This window comes from Crocuta crocuta, unplaced genomic scaffold, assembly GCF_008692635.1.
Source record: "Crocuta crocuta isolate KB4526 unplaced genomic scaffold, BGI_CrCroc_1.0 scaffold87, whole genome shotgun sequence".
NCBI classification, from domain to species: Eukaryota; Metazoa; Chordata; class Mammalia; order Carnivora; family Hyaenidae; genus Crocuta; species Crocuta crocuta.
This window is the reverse complement of record NW_027532166.1, coordinates 5,157,378-5,175,155: the sequence shown is the minus strand read 5'-3', so window position 1 is coordinate 5,175,155 and position 17,778 is coordinate 5,157,378. Positions and strand designations below refer to the sequence as shown.

Sequence of the window (17,778 nt, the reverse complement as noted above, 5' to 3'; positions counted from 1 at the left end):
AACTGAAACAAAAATATCTAGACATTCTTCCTCACTTCAAGTGACTCTGACAAGTGTTGATTTTGGGTATAGTATCACAGAATATTCTAAATCAGACCTGTCCTGAAAAATTCAATTGGGCAGTCAACGCAGGGTTTTTATAATTATTTTTTCTCAATTCTTCAAAAATGTTGGGATGAACAGTATACATATGTTGAAAATGTTAGTGTAATTCAACTAACCAAAAGTATATATGCAAAAATCCTTTATAGAAACACGTGTGTCCCAAACCTTCAATGTAAATATTCCACAAAGTGACCAAACATATTTATAGTTTTCAGACACAGGCCATCTCTCAGGAACTTGCAACCATTCTGCCAGTCTCAAAGGTGGCAGCAGCTTGAAGGCCTCCTTAGGTTCCAGAGATCCACTCAGGAGTTAGTCCAAGGTCTGGTTCATCCAGATTGCATTTACTGCCTCTTTTCTTTAGATGTTTGGTGGGGGGGTGGTGTGTGTGTAGGGAGACAATCCACTCACAGTCAAGAAAATCCCAACCAGATAAAGGAAAGAGTGTATATATAGACGTAATACATATAGATGTATGTATTAGTTCTAATAATATAGCAATATTGATAGCCTCATACTGTGTGCTAGGTATACAATAAGTGCTTCAGACATAGTATCTTTCTACAGCTTTCAAAGTGTTTTCTCGCATTATTAGCTGTTTGCTGAGCTGTTGCTCAATTTCTTAGGCTTTGGGAAGCTAAAGACACAATGGGCTAGAAGTACAGCACAGATTGAAATAGACAAAAGAGTTATTCAGAGTCAAGTAGGATCATCTATAGACACATCAGACACTTCACGAATTACCTAATCAGTAGGTTGTGTTTCATGATTCTTTGGCTAGAGTCTTTAGATTCCTGAGACTGAGACCCTTTCCCTTGGGACCAGAAGGGGTACAGCAGTAGCAAGACCTCCTGGGTATAACCTGGGAAGCTAGAATTAAGGCCCTCTCATGAGTAAGCCACATATTTTTATAAGAAATTAGGAAGAGGGGCAGCTTACTAAGGTATCCACCTACCTGGTCCACTCTTTCTGTCTCTCTGAAAAATGACTGAGGCATGTCATATAAATATAGCCCCTAAGATCCCAACATATTTTGTAACAACCCATTGCAGGCATTTTTATCATAATTATACATTAGAAAACTATAACTCAGAGAGAATAAGTGACTTGCCCATTGCCAAATGACTAGTAAGGGGGGCTTAGAACTAGAACTTAGATTTACAAATCTTCAGATCAGGATTTTTCTTATAACCATAATCCAGTGCTTCTTGATCATGACCACATTAGACAAGTAACAATTTGAGGAAGAAAACTTTTCAGTTTTTATATGTGTATCTATCCTTCTAAAGGTTATCCAGGTTGTTTCTCCTTGCCTCCTTCTTTCCATTCTCATCTGTCTTCCTTTGCATTCATTCATTTATTTAATTAGTCATCGATTCATTCATCAATTTTAAGATAAGTGTCTACTGGTACATGGAAGAACACAGTTCAGATGATGGGCTGTGAAGCTAGACTACCTGGGTTTGAGTCATAGCTCTACTATTTACTAGCTGTCTGTCCCTGAGCAACTTCGCCTCAGTTGTGCGTTGGTTTTCTCAGTAGTGAATTGGGGATAATAATAGTAACCACCTCCATGTTAGTATGCAGATTAAATGAATTAAATTCAGGAAAATCTATTAGAATATGTCTAACACAATGTAAATGCTTAATAAATGTCACCAGATATATCAATCAGAATTCTCCAGAGAAATAACCAACAAAACTATATAAAGAGATCGTGTAAATATGGAGTCCCAAGAACTGCAGTGGGCAAGCTGGAGACCCAGGAAAGTGATGGTCTGAATCTAAAGGTTTAAGACCCAAAAAGAGCCTTTGTTTCAGTTGAAGTCTCATTCAAATAGCCAGACAGAAGTTCCCCATTACTCAAGGGAAGAAGGTCAGCCTTTTTGTTCTATTCAGGCCTTCAACTAATGGGAGGAGGCCCACCCACATTAGAGAGCGGACAGCTTAGTTTCCCAACTCAAATGTTGATATCATCCAAAACACCTTCCAAGATGTGCCAAGAATAATGTTTGACCAAATACCTGGGCACCCTTTGACCCAGTCAAGTTGACACATAAAATCAATCACACTGGGTAGTTTTTAACTGTGTCAAGTCCTGTGCTAGGCGCTGGGGAAACAGGATGGTTGAAATATGGTCTCTGCACTTTGTGGACAGTCTATACCCAAATCTACCAAGAGCCACATGATTGCCACTGATGAATGAGCAGATTGCAACTATTGCTTAGCTGGAATGTACCTTACTGGATATCTCTCTGGCTGCTCTTTCCTGGGCTGATGGCTCCGAAGCTTCCTTGCCTATGAACATTAACAATTTGTATTTTCCCTTGGTGCTTCACCTATGCTTTTCTTCTTTCTTTTTTTAAGTTTATTTCTTTATTTTTGATAGAGTGAGTGAGGAAGGAGCAGAGAGGGAGAGAGAGAATTCCAGGCAGGCCTTACACTGTGTGTAAGAGTGTGGAGCCCAATGTGGGACTCCATCTCCTAAACTGTGAGATCTGACCTGAGCCGAAGCCAAGAGTCAGATGCTTAACCGACTATGCCACCTAGGCAACCCTATGTTTTCCTTCTATTTCATCTCACTTGATATATTACACTGACTGGTTCTTCCTCCTTTCTGATGGCTGTTACCTGCACAGTGTCTCTAGGAGAAAAAAAGATTGCCTTCTTATTAGAGTCCCCATTTTCATAATGCTTAAGTTTCATTATTCTGTCTTACTCAAATTGGGAGCTTAGTCTTTTTTTTTTTTTAATTTTTAATGTTTTCTTTATTTCTGAGAGAGAGAGTGTGAGACAGCACGACCAGGGGAGCAGAGAGAGGGGGAGATACAGAATCTGAAACAGGGTCCAGGCTCTGAGCTAGCTGTCAGCACAGAGCCCAACATGGGGCTCGAACTCACGAGCCGTGAGATCATGACCTGAGCTGAAGTCGGATGCTTAATCAACTGAGCCACCCAGGTGTCCCGGGAGCTTGGTCTTACAGGCTCAAAAGTGTGGTAACTGTGGCCTGAAACTCTTTTTTAAAATTTTTAAATGTTTACTTATTTTTGAGAGAGAGAGAGACAGAGCACAAGCAGGACAGGATCAGAAAGAGCGGGAGACACAGAATATGAAGCAGGCTCCAGGCTCTGAGCTGTCAGCACAGAGCCCAACACGGGGCTGGAACCCACAAACTGTGAGATCATGACCTGAGCCGAAGTTGGACACTTAACCGACTGAGCCACCCAGGCACCCTGAAGCTTTCTTTTTTAAACTCTGAAAGGTCTCATTTCTTTCGGCAGTGCTACCAGTATCTTACTTTGTGACCCTGAGCAAATTTGCTTCCTGAGTTTCAATTTTGTCTTTTAGAAGCCAAAATAATTGACAGAAGAATTCTGACTTGGAAGCCCAATATAAAAGTAAATTAGAGAGGGATTATTTTGATTGAGTTGGTAAAAGAAAGGAGGTGTCACTGATTTGGTCTTCTCTAGGCTGTCAGTGACAACTTCTGGGATGGGCTTTGGAAAAAATGGTTTGAAAAGATTGAATCAGATGATCTCGAAGCCTTCTTCTAGCTCTAGCAGATCAAGCCTTCTTCTAGCAGATCAAGCCTTCTTCTAGCTCTAGCAGATCAGGAATCAATTCCATGTCATGATTCAATAATTGTACAGAGTGCATGGCTGTATTCTTCCCAGCCCTCAGCTCCTCCTGTTGTCAATTCTGCCCAGACCAGTAGGTATTTGTGGCAAGTAGAATAGACTGACTTACTAAAAATCTGTTTCTGTCTTTCTGGTTTGCCTTCCTACTTTGCTGAGACTAGAGAGTAAAAACAAAACAAAACAAAACACCCCTAAAAAACTACATTTCCAAGACTGCTTTACAGTTTGGGTTCTGGGAATGACATAAACTCTGCTAATCAGATACATTTGCTCAAAGATTGAATAGCCAACTGATTTAAGTGGGGAGAGAGGTGATAGTGCATGAGGCAGCCTTCCTTTTTTTTTTTTTTTTTTTTTTTTTTTTTTTGCCTGTGTGAATCTAACAGGTACAATTTGGCTCTAGAGTCAGTACTTGCAGTGATGACTTCCTGATTTACCAGCTTCCTAATATGGCAGAGGCAGTAGCTCCACTGGTAGACCAGCTCTGAAGTATTGTTCTGAGCCTCGCATAATGTGAGGAAGGGCAGAACACATACACTGCAGGTCTCACCTTCTATGCCCTACATTGGGCTTATTTTTCAAGCCTTCCAGTAATTCTGTAAACATCTAATTCTTTTTTTTTTTTTAATTTTTAATGTTTTATTTATTTCTGAGAGAGAGAGACAGATCAGAGGACAGGATCAGAGAGAGCGGGAGACACAGAATCTGAAACAGGCTCCAGGCTCTGAGGTAGCTGTCAGCACAGAGCCTGACATGTGACTCGAACCCACGAACTGTGAGATCATGACCTGAGCCGAAGTTGGACACTTAACTGACTGAGCCACGAAGGCGCCCCATGTAAACATCTAATTCTTATATTAAATTCCTTTCTGCTTGAAATAGCTAGGATTATTCTTTTATCTGCTATTAAACCCTATCTGATGCAGCATTCACTAGCTTTATAAATACTTTACTAACTTGATTTCTTCTTTGACATTCTCAGTGTCTCCAGAAGAGTTACGGGTCCAACCGTTCACTCATGTTACCCTCTCCTGCCACTTCTTCTTTGTGGAGGACATAGAAAATCTTGAGTTTTCTTGGGAAAAGAGAAGATATCAAAGAGGAATATGAAGTAGAAGGTGATACAAATACTACTATTTTCTCAGGCATTATGATTTTTTTGAAGTTTTCTCAAAGTTGGTCTACAAGTTTCATATTAACACAGAGCTACTAGAGGGTCCAAACCCCCTGTATGAGGGAAGAGTCTCTGTGGATTGTGCTGAAATTTCTGAAGGTACTCTATTGCTTTTATTAAGAAATGTGGATTTCATGGATGAAGCTACAGGTGCTAAGCCATCACACCAAATGGAAGAGGCGAAAGTACAATTAAGCCTTTTCTTAGTGAAATAGGAGGCAAATTATCAGCTGAATGTGAGGCTAGGGATGATTATTGGAGGTTTGAAGTGAAAGAATGAAACAGTCATCTAGGAGAGGAAATAAGAATAACTAAAGAAATATAGCAGGCTTTCTGGGCAGCATGGAAGGTTTATTTGGGGTTTATGGTGGTAAATCTAAGGTGGGAATACTTAATATGGTTGTGTGTTTTTCTCCAGACATATTCAACTGCTAGTTGGGCACAAAATGGGAGGAGAGTAGGGTTAGCCAGATGTTTGGGTTTGGACATGTAGGTTTGGCAAAGGAAGACAGCTGTGTGCTAGAAAGTGATGATGTAACCATTCATCATCATGGGATCTAAGCTGGGTTAGAAAGGGTAAGGGATGTAAAGCAGGGGAAGGGACAGTGAAAAAGCAGTGGATCACTGATGTCTAGGTCCTAATGGCAGCCAAAGATTCTTAGAGTCAGGTACTAGAGATAGTGAGTGGGAGGGGTAGAAGGTAATGGTTGGAGAGTTTCAGTGCTTGGAATTGAAATAATGGAATGGTTTTGGTTAATGCTAATAACAAAATCTAAGCTCTAACCTGGAATGGTGACTAAGGTAAAATGGAAAACAAAATCCTTAGAGGAAAGAAGGTCCAGGTCCAAAGAAGGTCAATGGGTGGATTGTACAGGAGATAGTGACACCAAGAATTATGACAGAAGTAATGAAGGAGCTTATGAATTACTCATATGTGCTCAGCAACTACATAATAGAGAACACTAATTAGGAATTAGTGATTCACACTGATGTGATGATTTTTAAAATAAAGGGAAGCATTGCAGCAAGATAGAATGAGTGTGAGAGGGACCCAGCGAATCCTGACTCTGTTTCTCAGTAGTTGTGTGGTCTTAGACAAGGTCCTGAAATTTTATGAACTATATGTTCCTAATCTGTAAAATATCTTTTTCACAGGCTCATTGTGAGAATTATAAAAATATATAATAGGTGAAAGTGATTGATAATAATAATAATACTTGACACTTACATGGCACTCTCTTTGTGCCACAGACTATTAAAAAAAATTTGTATACATTACCTCACGGTATCCTCAAAAAAAGAAAAGAAAAAGGATGAGATAAGTACTATTATTATGCCTCTTTAAAGAGGAACCAGACACAGAAAGTTTAAATAACTTCCAGAAGAATAAAGGGCAGGGTCAGACAGAGCCAGGATTTAAACCCAGGAAGCCTGGTTGTTAAACATACATTATGTTGTGTCTCAATGAGGTATCAATCACAAGAATGTCGTTATGATACATGTTGACTAGAAAGAAGTTGAAACATAAAACTAAGGATGAGTGGCATTTACAACACAAAGAATATGTGAGAATATAAATATTACTGGCTACCAGCTCTCACTATGGAGTCTGGTGGAAGAATTTTGGATCATTTTGTTTTGAGTTGTCCCTGCTCTTTGGAACATGACAAATTCTGCTAACTTTGTATAATTTAAAACTAGGCTAGGAATTAGAAGGATAAAGTCCCTTTTCTTTTAAAGGCAAAAATTTCCTTCCAAGCATATTTCATCTTTTTGACAATTTTATACAAGTTTCCCAGTTAAATATTGTATCCTTACTCATTAACAATCTCTTATTTTCCTGGTAATACATTCTTTTTATAGGCCCTAATTTTATCCAGTTTCTGGGTGTTTCATATCTGACCACAGTAGGTCAGGTAAGACCCTTGTATTCCAGTGATAACCATCAGGATGTGTTTCCTGTTCCTTTCTCCCACATTCATTTAGCCTGTTTTCCAACAAGTTGTATTACTCCATTCCCTACGTGCTCTAAGTTTTGACCTCTCTATAGAATCCACAGTATCATTTCCCATGTGAATTCTCTACATGCTGTGTATATGAATCTCAGATATGAATCCAACCTGTTATACCTTTTTTCTAACTGTGTGCACTTTTTGTTATTGATGCCATGAGGTAGCAGGAGAAATATACAAGCCCAGAGTTTTTCCAAAGAGTTTTCTTTTTTTATGATGGACCTTCTCAACTCAACATTTTTTCCTTTTTTTCCTCATTTGATACATTTCCATAGACCACCTTATCTACACAAGGAATACTATCTCTACACCATGTATTCCCAGATTTGTACCTCCAGAGCTGAGAGCTCTTTCAGAAACTCTCTATCCAACTGCTCACAAAGTATCTCCATTTGGATATCTTAAAGCAACTCAGATTCAATCTGTGGAAAATGTAATTCATCGTTTTCCCTCCCTCCCTCCCTCTCACCTTCCTTCCTTCCTTCCTTCCTTCCTTCCTTCCTTCCTCCCTCCTCCCCTCCGTCCCTCCCTTCTTCCTGTCCTTCCCCAGCCAAGCAGCTTCTTCTATTCTCTTACCAATCACAGGAAATGGCATGACTGTCTACCAAGTTATCCAAGCTGGAAGCTTGGAGTCATTCTGGATTGTTACCTCTTCCTTAACTCCCACAGCCAGTCAATAGCCAACTCCTGTCCCTGCTGCCTCCTAAACCTTCTGTTAATCCCCGCTGCCATTATCTTAATTCAGATCACCGTATTTCTCACCTCATTCCTGAAATCCCTTCCTAACCAAGCTTCTACTGCTAGTTCTACCCACCCTCATGATAGACAAAGGACTAATAACAACATATGAAGAACTATTACAAACCAATTAGAAAAAGATTAACAACCAATAGAAAAAGGAATAAAGGGTATAAAAGAAAAGGACAAGAACCAGTAATTTATAGAAAGATGCTCAATCTCACAAAGGGAATAATAAAATAAATTTGAAATAAAGCAACAATGAGTAGTCATTTTCCCTCTATCAGAGGCCCAAAAGTTTAAGGACTTAGTGCTTTAAAAATGTAGGGAAATAAACACTAAGTTGTGTACTTTTGGTGTGAATGTAAATAGGTACAATTTCCTTGAAGGACAATCAGTAATTGTAACCAACTTTATCAATGTACACATCCTCTAAGAGGATGGCTTTAAAAAACATTTTTTTTAAAAAATTTTTTTTGTATTTTTTTTATTTATTTCTAGGAGAGAGAGAGAGACAGTGTGAGCAGGGGAGGGTCAGAGAGAGGGAGTCACAGACTGAAACAGGCTCCAGGCTCTGAGCTGGCAGTCAGCACAGAGCCCGACACGGGGCTCGAACCCACGAACCGCGAGATCATGACCCAAGCGAAAGTCGGACGCTTAACCGACTAAGCCACCCAGGCGCCCCTAAAAAACATTTTTAAATGCTTATTTATTCTTGAGAGAGAGAGAGATTAGGGGAGGGAAAGAGAGAGAGACACAGAATCTGAAGCTGGTTCCAGGCTCTGAGCTGTCAGCACAGAACCCAACACGGGGCTCAACCTCATGACCTGAACCATGAGATCATGACCTGAGCAGAAGTCGGATGCTTAACCGACTGAGCCATACAGGCACCCCAAAAGGATGAATTTTTTTAACTGTATTTTCTTTGACACATTTTTTTATCATGTGCATATAATACTTTTTCAATAAGAAATGTTAAATCATTTTTAAAAATGAACTCAGTTACCTTCTGTTGACAGGAAGACCCCCTCATTAGGGCAGCAACATGATGCCTTCTGTGTTCCAGCATGGAACAGCCTTCTCCAGCAGTGGTTCTGATTTCCTCTTCACATCACACATCCATGCTAGATTCACCCCAGGGCTCTGATGGCATCTGCTTGGAGCTATCTACCCATTCATTCTTTTTCCTTCCTCCCTCCTATTTCAGAGATAATTCAAGAGGACTGACGGGAATTTGACACAGGGTCTTTAAAACTAAAGCTAATCAAAGTAATTTGTATTAATTTGTACAATTCATAAGAACACATTTGATTATAGGAAACATACCATCTGAATTAAGCTTCTTTCAGGCTACTTTTAATTGATTTTCACTTCTTAACACATAAATATTGTAATAGCAGTGTTCCCAGACCACAGAAGATTGGGAAAGGCTAGCCAGAACTTAAAAGTGGCTGTGGACAAGGTACTCTTCAAATTTGATTTAAAATTCTCTTCTGAGAATAAAGATTTGAAGAATCAAACTGATTAATGAGACCAGTAGTTTACTGCAATAACATAACCAGAGTTTGCCTTTTAATATTTGATTAGCATTTGAGTAATACCCCAAATCCAATCAAGTGATCTGACTATAATTTTAGAGAAGAAAGCCTTCTCCACAGAAGATTACAATGAAGAAATCTTAAACCTCAACCAACCGGAATAAGCGCTTTTGGAAGATATAATCATTGGGCGTGTGGAGTGCATGGGATCTATAAGACTCAGATAGGGATGCAAAGCAAGTAATGGTTATGTATCTCCAAGGTGGAGCAGAATAGGTTTTAACCAGCCAACATTCAGCTCACTTGGAAATGTTGGTCCTTATGGGGTATATATCAGGTGAAAGCCATTAAGGCTATCAGACCCTGGCTCCCTGTGCACATTACCAGGTTGACTTGGCTTCTCATACAGGTTAACCTGCAGCCAGACTTACCTGGCGTCATTCTAGTCTCATAGGACTTTCAGCGGCTTTAAAAGCCATTTAGTTTAACCTCTTCCCCATATAAGAATATTCTCTGGGAGCATCTAGGTGGCTCAGTTGGCTGAGCGTCTGACTTTGGCCCAGGTCATGATCTCATAGTTCATGAGTTGGAGCTCCGTGTTGGGCTCTGGACTAACAGCTCAGAGACTGGAGCCTGCTTTGGATTCTGTATCTCCCTCTCCCTGCTCCTCCCCCCATTTATGTACGGGCACGCGAGCATGCAAGCCTGCTCTCTCTCAAAACTAAATAAACATTCAAAAAAAAAAAAAAGAATGCTCTCTGACTTCTCATCACTTCCTGCTCCAGACCCACCGTCCAGGATCCCTTTATTATTTTTTTAATATTAAAAAATTTTTAATGTTTATTTATTTTTGAGACTAATAGAGTGCAGGGTGGGAAGGGGCAGAGAGAGAGGGAGGGAGACACAGAATCTGAAACAGGCTTCAGATTCTGAGCTGTCAGCATAGAGCCCATTGCAGGGCTCGAACCTACGAACTGCCAGATTATGACCCGAATCCGAAGCTGGATGCTCAGCCAACTGAGCCACCCAGGCACCCCCAGGATCCTTTTAAATAAACTTGTTCTATCAGTCCTTGAGTAAATTTGCCCTCCCAGCTGCAGTCCCAAGATTTTTACTAGGAGAAACTCTTCAGACCTCTTTTAAGGCTCCTGAAAGCTAACTCCACTTTTATGAGGTAAATCGTTAATGTTCTCACAACTTTATTTAGTCTTAATTTGGGAGAAGGAAAACAACACAATTACTATTTTAATTTCTTTATTTATCAATAGTATCCAAAAAAAGGGAAGAAAAAAAGAATCAGGAGTTACAAAAACAAGTTAAATGCATTATGGAAGCCTACTAAATACAAATATATTTCACAAACACATAGGCGACAGAAACCTGTTCAAATTGCTTCTTGACATTTGATTAAAAATTTAAATGTAAAGGAAAGACATTCAGACTTTTTCACATGGGCTTATTAGCAGGTGGAGGAGCCTTGCTTTCCCCAAACAGTGATGGAGTCCAGAGTCATGGCATGTGAGAAGGGTTCCATGAACACTGAATCTTAACAGACACTGTAATATGTTAATAAAATCATATACACATTGAGAAAGCCCAAGGAAGCTTGCAGTCTAAGCCCTGTGCTTGTAGAGAGCTGGAGGAACTGAACCCGAGTTAATCCTATTTGCTCCATACGAAGCTCTATGCAAGACTCCCCAAACTAGGCTATTTAGCAGCTTTCCATGAATGGTCATCAGATGGTGTGATTCTATGGTGCAGACAATAGTGTCTGTACTTACAGGAGGAATGCAGATTTGCTCTTGGGAATTCCATGGTGCAGGGTAGGGTAATCTTAAATGGCAGCCACTGTCCTAAATGTTAACTGATGAGGGGACACTCTGGCTTCTTGCTTTAAACAAACTGGCACTCCTGCCCTCTTTCTCAGTGTCCAAGAGCTGGCAAAACTTGATCAAGGTGTACTGTGGGAGCTCTCCAAGGCAATTGGACAGGGAGGTGCATTTCAGAGTGCACAAGTAGGGCTCGAAGAGAGCTTTTAAATGGGATGTATCTAAAAGGTCAGAATTCTAAACCAAACAGAATGCTCTCCTTTCAAAGGAGAACAAGGAAACTTGTTTAGAACCAATTCCACATTCAGCACAACATTCTCAGTATCACCAGAGCAATGCAATCTACATAATTTTCCTCTGGTAGTCTGTAATCTGCTTTCTGAAGATGAGAGCTTATGTCGAGTTTTTAATTTCTGTTATTCCAAATGCATCTTAAACATGGTAAATAGTGGGGTTAATCATCATGGAGTCCAAAAGACAGGAACAATGGTCTTCTCCCCAATCACAGTTTTAAAACTCAATTTCTATTCCCTCTGCCCTTGTAAAAGGTGAAACCATCTTTTGTCCTCATCTTGATAGGTAAAGCTATTTCCTTTTCCAAGAAGGGTAAAGATGGAATGCAAAAGTGACGATGAAGTGGAGTAGATCTCCTTCCCATTCTCTTCCTGGGCAGACATTACCCGAGAGGGCTCTATATCACCGCACAACCAGTGCAGCCGTGCAGACTGAGGTCAGATTTGGTCATCTTGTTTTTGGCCACCTGACTCTTTTGTTGTAACAGTACGGTTTCATTTATCCTAAGGAGAAGGAAAATCACAGAAGCCTGTATCCTTCTGAACCAATGATCAGAACCAGGGAATTTGTAATTTACCAAATTGAAAGGTTAATGCATTTCTCCTTGCTCACTGAGGAAACCGAGGCCCAGAAATAGGAAGAGATGGGGCCAAATCACTCTCCTAATTAGTGGTGGATCCACAAGCATATTGATATCTAAGCACAGAGAGCTAAGCCTTGCTTGGCTGCACTTGTCTCCATTCTTTGGAATACTGATTTGCATGAACTTATCATAATAGATGGAAACAAATTAACTTTTTGGATCTTAAAAGCTTTGTGTGGAGATGCTTGGTATTCCCCTGGCTTCTGTGTGAGGCACCTGCTGGCAGACTGTTGACCCACTGGAAGTCAGGGGGACCCAACTCTGGACTACATCTAGTATGTGGCAGGGTGGGAGGAGTCTGGGTTATAGCAGTCCCTGCACCAGAAAAGAACCCCAAACTCTCCCTCCTTTGAAATGGCAGGACTACTGAAAAATAATTACAGAAGCTTAATTTCTAGTCAAGAAAATAAAATATTAAAACACAACAATAATATAATGATAATAATTGAAGAGTGAAGTCAACTTGCCAAAAAAAAGTTTTACAGAAAAATAGCACCTTTGGTAAAAAGTATTTTAAAAATTTGGTTCGGTCTCTAAGGGGCTCAAAGTTATACAAATATCTGCATCATTTGTGTGCACCCTCCCAGAAACTCCAAGTCTAAGGGACACTGGGTAACAAAAGGGTAGCTGTGTATCTAGAGGCAGTGGTTGGGGCCATGAGAAGCACAGACGCTGGACGTCTACTATGCTGATGGCAACAGGAAGGGCTGGACGCAGAATGTGTTCCTCTCCACTGGGCCTCCCAGACCCCTCCTCTGGGGCAGCGTGCAAAGTTCTCTCTGACATCGCTTGCACTCCCTGCAGGATGTTTATAGCTGTGGCTGACTGTTATTCAGATCTGCTCTTCTCCCAACCCTGATGCAGTTTCCTCACTTGTCTCCAGCCCCTGAGCACCATTTACAGTTTCTCTCAAAGCACTCCTAGAAGTGAAGGCTATGGCCCTTCCCCTCCTCGCCAGCCACCCCCATTTCCTTTATTGCAAAACAAATAGACAAAATAAAACTCATTGCTATACAAGCAAATACTGGTGATTCGGCGATTGTAGCAGACACTTGGATATACTGGATTCAGCGCTGAAGTGAAAGAGAAGGTGCCAGGCTCTGGATGCCCTTCCCAGATGCCTTCTCTTTAGATCTCTTTGGTGCTCACTTTTTTGGTCTTTTCAGCTGTTTCCTTTGAGATGCAGGAGAAAATAAGCTTTGTGAATTATTAAAAAAAAAAAGAATCACTGGCATCTATCTAGTCCTCAAGACTGTATATAGACAGCACTGACAGATACGTGTTCGTGCTAAATTTTCGTTCTGTTTTCTTCTCTGTCTCCTCTGTGGATGAGAAGAACCTGAGGGCAAAGATTATGTCTTATTTTTGACATGGTCACATAGGGGCTGTCACTGAATTAGTAGCTGACCCCACTTGAACGCCTATGAAACCACAGGTCAGACACGATTATCCTCATTTTAAAGCTGAAGAAAAGGATACTAGATGGAAGTGCTACAAGATATTCTGAATCTTAGTCCGGAGAAGTGTTAAGAGCAAAGTCTCTGGAGGCAGACTGTCTGAACTTGAATCATGGACGTGCTATTTTCTGGGCGACTTTGGCCACACTATGAAAACTTCTGTGTCTCAATGTCTTCAACTACAAAATGAGGGTAATAAAGTGCCACCTCTTATAACAGTGTCACATTTCTCCAAAGAAGCCATTCTTACTTATGGCCAGTAAGGACATGATAAAAAGTTCAACGTCATTAATTAGGGAAATGCAAGTCAAAACTACCATGAGATGCCACTTCACACCCACTACAATGGCTAAAATAAAGCATAATGGACAATGACAAATGTGGTGATTTTGTGGAAAAATAGCAACACTGCTGGTGAGGATGTAAAATGGTAGAGTCACTTTGGAAAACAGTCTGGCAGTCCTCAAAAGGTTAATCACAGAGCTACCATATGATCCAGCAAGTGCACTCTTAGGTATATACCCAAGAGACCTGAAAACATAAGTCCACACAAAAACTTGAACAAGCATGTTCCTAACAGCATTAGTCATCATACCCAAAAAGGGGAAGCAACCTAAATATTAGCTGATGAATGGATACACAAAATGTGGTATATCCATATAACAGAATGATAGTCACAAAAAGGAATGAAGTGCCGATGAATGCTACAACAAGGATAAACCTTGAAAACATTATGCTAGATGAAAGAAGTCAAACAGAAAATGCCAAATACTGCATGATTCCGTTTCTGTACGTCCAGAATAGGCAAACTGAAACAGAGTTAGAAAGTAGTTGAGCAGTTGCCAGGGGCTGGGAGAAGACAGGATGAGGAATGACTTCCAATGGGCATAGGGTTTCTTTCTGGGATAATGAAAATGTTCTGGAATTAGGCAGTAGTGATGGTTGATAATCTTGTGAATACATAAAATCCACTGGATTAAAAGGGTGAATTTTATGGTATATAAATTAGATCTCAATAAAAAAATTAATTGGGAAATAAAAAACAACAGTGCCTGGCATCTAGCAGACACCGCTGGTTCCCCATCCACAGCCCCTTGCCATTAGCAGTTCAGTACACGGCATGGCTTCTTACTGCCAGCACCTGCATCTCTCTGCCTGAGGCTTTCTCTGGCTGCTGGAGCCTGCTTTGCCCACACATGTTGGCAGGCCAGAAATGCCAGGGAATTCATGGTGCTAGTGGCAGTCCTCGCCAATGGCTGATGAGAGTTTGTGTAGGAATGCGCCCGCTCCCTTCCCCCTAAGGAATGGGAACGCTGTTCCCAGAGCTCCACAGTAGGACTAAGCTCCACACGTCCACAGCGGTAACATTCCTTGGAAGATGCTCTTTATTGCTTCCTTCCCTTCCTGGGCTGGCTTCCCAACTCCCCCTCTGGTGTCTCCTAGGACTGCTTCCCAAATAAACTATCTATACTTGAGTCCTTGCCTTAGCGTCTGCTTTCTGAGGGACCTCACATAAAACAGACACGTAAAAATGTTAGCTATTATAATTCACTCCTCACTGTCTACTCTGATCATTTCCCCACCCCAGAGGAAAGGAATTCTTATTTTTTTTTCTTTTATGTGGTTGCACTCATCTGGAGATTCAAAGCTGATGAAATATAGAAAAACAAAAGGCTAGGAGCTTCTGCTTAAAAAACTGACATGAGGGGGCTCAGTCAGTTAAGTGTACGAATTCAGCTGAGGTCATGATCTTGCAGTTTGTGGGTTTGAGTCCCACACTGGGCTTGTGCTGACAGCTCAGAGCCTGGAGTCTACTTTAGATTCTGTGTCTCTCTGTCCTTCCTCCACTCACGCTCTCTGTCTCTCTCTCTCAAAATAAATAAATTAAAAAAAAAAAACCTGACATGAGGTTTTTACGTTATCAGTGATAATCACAAAATGCATTAAAAACTATCAATAAATATGAGCAATTATTATTTTTGAGCAATTATTAACATTAATAATTATTTTGAAATCAAATATTTTATCTCAATAGTTTAGCGGTTCTTGTGACTATTATATTCTCTCAAAACTTAAGTCAGAGAGAAGGCTGGTATACCTGACCCAGTGTACAGACAGTTGATCTGAGGCACAATGTCCTTTGCTAACTACATGGTAAATCAGGGGCAAGACAGGCCCAGGAGTCCAGCACATCCATATTTTCTCTCCAGGCCCTTACCAATGATGTCAGTGAATCACTATTCTGCCAAGAGCCTCTTCCCCACGAGGCGCCTTCAACTTAATGACACAGAACCTGAACAGAATTCTTATTTATTATCTTTTCAAGTCTCCAGGACCCTAAGTTCTCCGGGTTTGTCAATCTCAGGCTATTTTCTAACCAGCTTGGCATTTACTGAAATCTTTTTTACTGTGGTCCACATTCACTAATTTCCTGCTCATCGCCCTCAAGGAGCTGACAGTCTTCAGGTCCGGGTACTGGTCATGACAGGAATCAGTAACACTTCTGTAGACTATGCTCATTTACAAACCACTTCCAACCTATTTGCAAATCACCACCTGGCTAATTCTTGCTTATAAAGCAATTTAACAAGTTGTAACCTGCAACTGTTGGGACCTACTGGATCCTGCAAGGACTCTATCAGGGAACTGTCTGTATCATGGTTTGACAGCGTAGGTTTATCATTCAGGACTTAATGTACGGAACAGAGTGGCTCCTTGGTCTTCTGGAGCATTAGGCGATATCTGAATGGTAGAAGGGTCTAGTGGCCAGGAGGGAGTCTGCAACTCACCTGGTGCTTTTGGAGCTCCTGGACATATCTGGTCATCTCCTCCTCTGTCTGGGTCTGGGCCCCCTTCTGATTCTTTCCTGCAAGAAGAACCAAATTTCAGAGCAGTGCTCACTGAGGGAAGCCAGGATCCCACCAGTATCTACCTTTTAGGCTCTCAATTTCATCTCCCATTTAACCTATGGAAGGAGAGGTGAACTGCCTGTGTATCTCTGAATATGAAGTGTCCCAGCTTAACTGACACCTCCAAAGTAATGCACTGTGACCAGAGCAATCTCTTCCATTCCCCACTGGCCACTGCCTCTGGTGTCTCCTTCAACTGCTCCAGCACATACATCCATGCCAGGCACTGGCCCTGCTGTAAAAGGTATGGGGAATATCTGGGTCTTGACTCAGGAGGTTCCTCTGGGCCAGGGATTCTCAACCATTCACACACCCTCAAAATATCCTAGGGAACTTTTCAAAATATAAGTGTTTAAATTCCATTTTTAGATTCTGATTTAACTGTTCTTGGGCACCAGGATTTCGTAAAGGCTCTAGGTGATTCCAATGTGCAGGCAGCGTTGGTAGCCACTGCATTTGGCAATGTTTCCCAAACTTACATGGTGATTAAAAAAAAATCACAGAGTCTATCTTAAAAGTGGAGGTTCCCAAGCTGCTCTTTTGTGGATTCGATTCAGTAGGTTTGGGATAGACTCTGTATGTTTATCAAGCATCGTGTTTGCTGTCAGGAAACACTGCTCTGCCATGCCTTCTGGAGTTTGGACTTAATCATAGCAGTTTTCCTCAACTGTGGCACCACCTGGCTTCATATCTTGATGTCCCCTTTTATTTGCCCCATTGGGATTTCTGATCTAAGACTAGACTAACTTTCAGGTTCTGACTCTGGAGTGCTGCCTCTACAATGTCCTCTCAGCTCCATGGCCCACACACCAAGACGTGCTCACCCTGGGGCCCCACCGTCTACAGTGCTCTTTATACCCACACAGGACTCCGAACCTGACCATCCAAAGAGGGAGGATGAGGTGTCCAGTGTGGCTGTGGAAGTAGGCACTGTTCCATGGAGTCAATCATTTGGGTTTTGTCTGGTGCATGTGATGCAGCTTATTATTCAGATGACCAGGCTTATTCTGTAAGCCAGCTGTTTAACAATTGCCTGTATCTTAGAAATGGATGTACGAAGCCAGGCCAGGGGCAGTTACATGTGGAGAGCTACTGCAAGGGGTTTGGGGAAGGTGAGTGTAGGATGCTTCCTGACTGAGACAGGGTGGATAGTATTTTGAAATGTTCTCTTAGCTTCAGTAGCTACTGTGTGCTTGGCTTGGCTACCCTGACTTAGTTTTGATTTCCAGAAACTTCTAGGATTTCTGTCTCTAACCAGCCTCTTCCTACTCTTCCATTTGTCTCTGGAATTGTGTTGGCTTCCTGCCTTCCCACTTTGAGAAGAGACTTGGTCCTGGGCAGTAAGAGACTAGGAATCCCCTGGTACAACTGAGTTCCATTTGTACTGTTGCTGCTACCTGGGCTTCTTATCTAAAAGAACATTTTCTGGGTCCTTGACCTC

At 41.3% G+C, this 17,778-nt stretch overlaps 2 protein-coding genes across 2 annotated transcripts in view; both read right to left on the bottom strand.

Annotated features, from left to right (window-relative positions):
- The window catches only part of LRRC58 (leucine rich repeat containing 58), a 41,916-nt gene extending 32,270 nt beyond the window's left edge, over positions 1-9,646 (bottom strand). The window contains exon 1 of the mRNA XM_077776754.1: positions 9,637-9,646. Coding sequence (XP_077632880.1) covers positions 9,637-9,646 — 10 coding nt within the window. The remainder of the gene's footprint in view (positions 1-9,636) is intronic.
- Positions 9,647-10,442: 796 nt separating this feature from the next.
- The window catches only part of FSTL1 (follistatin like 1), a 56,770-nt gene continuing 49,434 nt past the window's right edge, over positions 10,443-17,778 (bottom strand). Inside the window, exons 12-13 of the mRNA XM_077776753.1 lie at positions 16,218-16,294; positions 10,443-13,144 (exon numbers count right to left, since the gene is read on the bottom strand). Of these exons, the coding sequence (XP_077632879.1) occupies positions 13,100-13,144; positions 16,218-16,294 (122 nt within the window). The 3' untranslated portion in view covers positions 10,443-13,099. The remainder of the gene's footprint in view (positions 13,145-16,217; positions 16,295-17,778) is intronic.